The 4,751-nt window shown below is 35.8% G+C and overlaps 1 protein-coding gene across 1 annotated transcript; it reads left to right on the top strand.

Annotated features, from left to right (window-relative positions):
* The first annotated feature begins 1,885 nt into the window (after nt 1-1,885).
* Nucleotides 1,886-4,518, top strand: LOC128208692 (neuronal acetylcholine receptor subunit alpha-6-like). The gene is made up of 2 exons (XM_052912239.1): nt 1,886-2,608; nt 4,507-4,518. Exons 1-2 carry the CDS (start codon nt 1,886-1,888, stop codon nt 4,516-4,518), a joined length of 735 nt encoding a protein of 244 aa, XP_052768199.1.
* The last annotated feature ends 233 nt before the right edge of the window (nt 4,519-4,751 follow it).

The following is a 4,751-nucleotide window of genomic DNA, read 5'->3' as shown; positions in this document are numbered from 1 at the left end:
TGTGATCTATGTCTTTGGCGATAACCGTATGCCATGAAACGGGATTTATGTTTAAACTTTTGTCTACTGAGCTTGTTTCTGTATTGATTTCGTATAAATATTGAATAGGAAGCAAGAGTATTTAATTAATTGTTTTTTGGTTATTTAATAAAAGTATTTGCGGATTATTTTCATGTTGTATGAATGCAACAAATTTAAAATGACATTTTTAATGAGATAGGATTCGTAAGCGTTGGAAAAGAAAAAAAATATATTAAAAATAAACTGACGCACTAAAACACGACAAGGGATCACTTTTTGCAAGCGTTCGCGGAGCGAGAACCATTGCAACTGATGGCGAAAAGCGAACAAACCAAGAGCGAACACACGCACTAGCAATGTAAAATGTTTTCGACCTAGATTTTGCGCCTTTCCGTGTTCACGTGTGTCTTGTTTTCATTTTGTCGCCTAGCGCCATTCTGCATGTCCATGTTTCAATAAATATATGCTAATAAGAAATTACCAAAAGGAAATCCAGTTGAGATCGTGTAAGGTCATGTAAAATGGCGAATATACGTAGAGACAGCATTCAATAATATCATGACAAGCCCAGTTGTCGAACATTCAAAAACCAGCCATGTGTAGGGGCTTAAGGCAAGGTTCACAACGACAATGAACTAGAGACACAAACATATAAACACCACATATACAAAAACAAACATCAAAACCAAATATACACCACATAAACAGCCATTAACAGACAACATCCTCATCAAAATTGCTTAACTTTATCATTTCAAGCCACATCGTTCAAAAATACAATGTAAACAAGGGAGACAGAGGAGGATATCAATCATTCAAATGTGAACCCTGTTTCAGTATATATGCAAAAAGCTACAGAAACATGCTCAGTAGCAAAAATAATAAACATAAACCCGGTTTAGTGGCAATGGGCAACGCCAAAGACATAGAACACAAATTCACAAACAAGAAACATTGAACAGCACACACCTCTACAAACAGCACAGTGCATGTAGACCGAAGATTAGGGCCAAAATGATACTGAAGAAGATACAAACGTACAGACACCACAAACAGACCGCAAACGCACCGAAAAAGCTTTACTGATAAATGATGGGATTAATGTCAGTGATATCGATAAAATTTGAACACCATACTTATGTGAAAAACTACAGAAACAAGCTCAGTAGCCAAAAGTTTAAACATAAATCCCATTTAATGGCACACGAATCTATTGTGGGTCTAAACTAGTATATATGTCCATAACCTAGCACTTGTCCTAATATTTATAAATGATTACAAAGTTATGTATATATGACTCATTATAACCAGGATAGACTTAAAAACAATGAAGAATAAAGTAAAAATAAGATATTTATAAATAAAGAACTTAAAAACCGAATAACTCACGTTTTATGAAATACAGAATGACCGAAACCGCGTTCTACAAAAGATAGTTTGTGATCAAACGTTCCATGTAATATTAACAGGGGGAAAATGAATAATGATGAACAAATTACCCATTGGTAGTTAAGAAGTGTACAAACACTAAATGACTGTTTGTATAAAATGTAAAATGAAATGTGTGAACATGCTTCTTATTGTTTCCTGACAGGTAAATATGGTGATCCGCTGGATGGCTATATGCGTTCTTCTGTCGGCTCTACACGTCAAATTATGTACTGGTCAAACGATAAACGACACCAACACACTTTTATCAGATTTGTTACAAGGTTACAGCTTGTCTGTCCGTCCCGCTGCGAACCAAAGCCAACCAGTCGCGGTAAAAGCGTCCTTCTTTTTGGCCTCCATTGAAGACTTTGAAGAAACAAAAGAAAAACTGTCCGTAATAATGGTCATTACCTTTGTGTGGACAGATAAAAGGATGACGTGGAATCCCGCTGATTACGGTGGTTTGAATGAAATCACTATACCGTCAGACATGGTTTGGAAACCAATGATAATTCTCACGAGCGCCGTCGGAGAAATTGTGCCGATAGGGATAGATGCCAATTGGTTGCCCGTCAGGTTTCATTTCAGCGGGATTGCAGCATGGTCACCAGGAGAAAGTATCAGCTCCAACTGCCCAATGAACGTGAAGTATTTTCCTTTTGATACACAGGTTTGTGAATTTATGTTCATACCCTGGGGCTTTAAACCGAACGAGGTAGTAATTCGGAAGCAAAATGACGTCGTGCAAAATGACTTATTCTCGGAAAACGGGCAGTGGGAATTCTTAGAGTCGGAGATAAAAACGGACACTCAACCTGGTTATTCGTCCATAACAGCGCATATTCGACTTCAGCGCCGATCAGCGTTTTTTCTCGTCAATTTTGTGTTCCCTGTTGTTTTTATTACGCTGTTAAATCTGCTGGTGTTTTGCCTTCCCGTCGAAAGCGGAGAGAGAATGTCGTTTACAGTCACAGTTCTGCTGGCAGTGGCCGTGTTTATGACCATTGTAGCAGCCAATCTCCCAAAGAATTCCAAAGACTCTGCACTCATTGGCTATTTTTTCCTGCTAAATATGGCGCAAGATGCACTTATTGTGATCGAAACCGCAATCAGCATTATTGCATTCTACAAAACTGGAGAAGTTCCCAGACCATTGGTAAAGGTTGTCAATTTTCTTTCAATGCGATCACAAAAGAAGGTTTCTCCTAAACCAAATGTTTCAGACGACAAGAGTTCCCTTTCTCTTTCCGTTGTAGAGGAAACGAACCTGGAAAACAGCGTTGAATTCAATTATCAATTAATCGATGACGACAAAGCAGTGAACAACACGAACCATTGTCAAGAGCCAACTGTAACTTGGTTTTTGGTCAGTAAGACAATTGACAAATTTGCATTTTGGTCGAATGTTGTTTGTTTTAGCTTTTCTATAACAGCTTATTTTGCCGTGTCAGCTGTCGGGGCTAATTAGTGGATAACAAACTTGACTTTCTGAAAGATAGCTTATAACGATCAAATATGTTTTTTATATATTTGTCCTATTTTAGACTTATTTTCAAAAACGGCTTAACTATGTTTCTTGTATACATGACCAAATTGATTTAGACAATATGGCCGAAAGTAGGCTTGCTGTTGACGTATGTCTTGTTCATAATTTAAGTTTGATATTCATTTGAAGCCACATTTTATTGTAATCAATCCGTATTATACAGCTAATAAAAACGTCTATATATATGTTAATATTGTATTCATCAAAGCAGTATTTAGTTATGAACTACCTTGTGATCCACTTGAAGTAAGTACAAATCCTGAAAATAATCCAAAAGCAACAAAGGAACCGTTGTTACGGCTATAACCATCAATTAACCTTATTGATACGTGAATTAAACTTATATTTAATTCTTAGCTATCATCAAACCATACGCTGGGTAAATATGTTGTCATGAAAGATGGGATAATCGAACAAGATTTTTTTTTTAAATTGAAGCTGTGAAAATCCTATATTCAATCATTAGCTGTGGATACCAATGTGTATGCTGCAAAAGGTGATGAATTAGTAAATCAACTTCTAAATTGAACCCCAAATGGCGAATGAAAATGAGACTTTCTTACTCACTTCGGAGCTCCTCGGCCAATTTTATCGAAAACAAACTCGGATGTATATGGACGGTTTACAATGTCAGAAATTGAGTCTGTTTAAGTCCGCTGCATGTAGATCGCTTAGTAATTTAAAAACAGTTGAACTTAATGATTTTACTCTTTGGAATCTTAATTGTGTTTGCAATAATACACTTCACTGGCAACCAATTTAAACTTAGATCAACAAATACATGCTAAAACTCTACATTTAATAATTGATATAATTCAAATATTTACAAACTACTTCTACTGATGTAAAGGCATACATCCGAGTTTGTTTTCGATAAAAATGGCCTGATTTTTCCGACCTACTTTTTGTGGTATATACATACATGGTCGTTGTTTGATTGATTTGATTTTCTTCTTTACAGAAGTCTTATCGGGAAATATTATATGTTACGGGGTTAGTAGGTGACCAGATATGGGATATACGGGGCAAAGGAAACCACAGAATATGGTCTCCTGCGTCCCGTATATCGCATATCGTGTCACCTACTAACCCTGCAACGTATATATCACGTCGACAACCTTTTTTACATGTTTAAGTGTTTTATTTAGTCATCGGAATCGAAAAATTGACGTTATTTTGATACGATATAAATTTGGTGACCCAATATGGAAAAATATGGGGTTACCACGCGACCAGTCCTGGACCAATGGCGTTGCGTCATTGATCTTGGAGGCGTAATATAACTGCTTATTGTTTGTATGTTTAAGGCAATGGGTTCGTTAATTCCCCCGTTAACATATGTGATATGGGTTTGGCGTTGGCGAACCATTATCGACATAATCAAAGAAAAACAATAACACATGACAGATTTGTGTGTATTTGTGCGATAATTTTAACATGTATACATTATGATTTTTTACATTCGTTTTTTCTATTTAATCATAGTATGTAATGTTTGCATCTTGCAGAATGTGTTTTAATAGTATATGATTATCAATTTTAAAATAAACAAATATGTTCTAATGAAGTCCGATTGGAATACATTCTGTCTTTCTGCTCATTTCACGCTCATGTGTGTTGTAATTTGCAATAAATACTGGTTGAACTATTTAAGTATATCCAGTATTTTGGATAAAAGATAAGCTTTTTAAACTTGAATCCTGTCAATCGTCAGTTCGTGTTTTTCTATAATTACAGTAAATTCTGAATATCA

The sequence above is a fragment of the Mya arenaria genome, chromosome 11 (assembly GCF_026914265.1).
Source record: "Mya arenaria isolate MELC-2E11 chromosome 11, ASM2691426v1".
NCBI classification, from domain to species: domain Eukaryota; kingdom Metazoa; phylum Mollusca; class Bivalvia; order Myida; family Myidae; genus Mya; species Mya arenaria.
This window is presented reverse-complemented; position numbering and strand designations above follow the sequence as displayed.

What these genes read in the sequence shown, in the direction of transcription:
- LOC128208692 (XM_052912239.1), top strand. Translation starts at nt 1,886, where the DNA reads ATGACGTGGAATCCCGCTGATTACGGTGGTTTGAATGAAATCACTATA.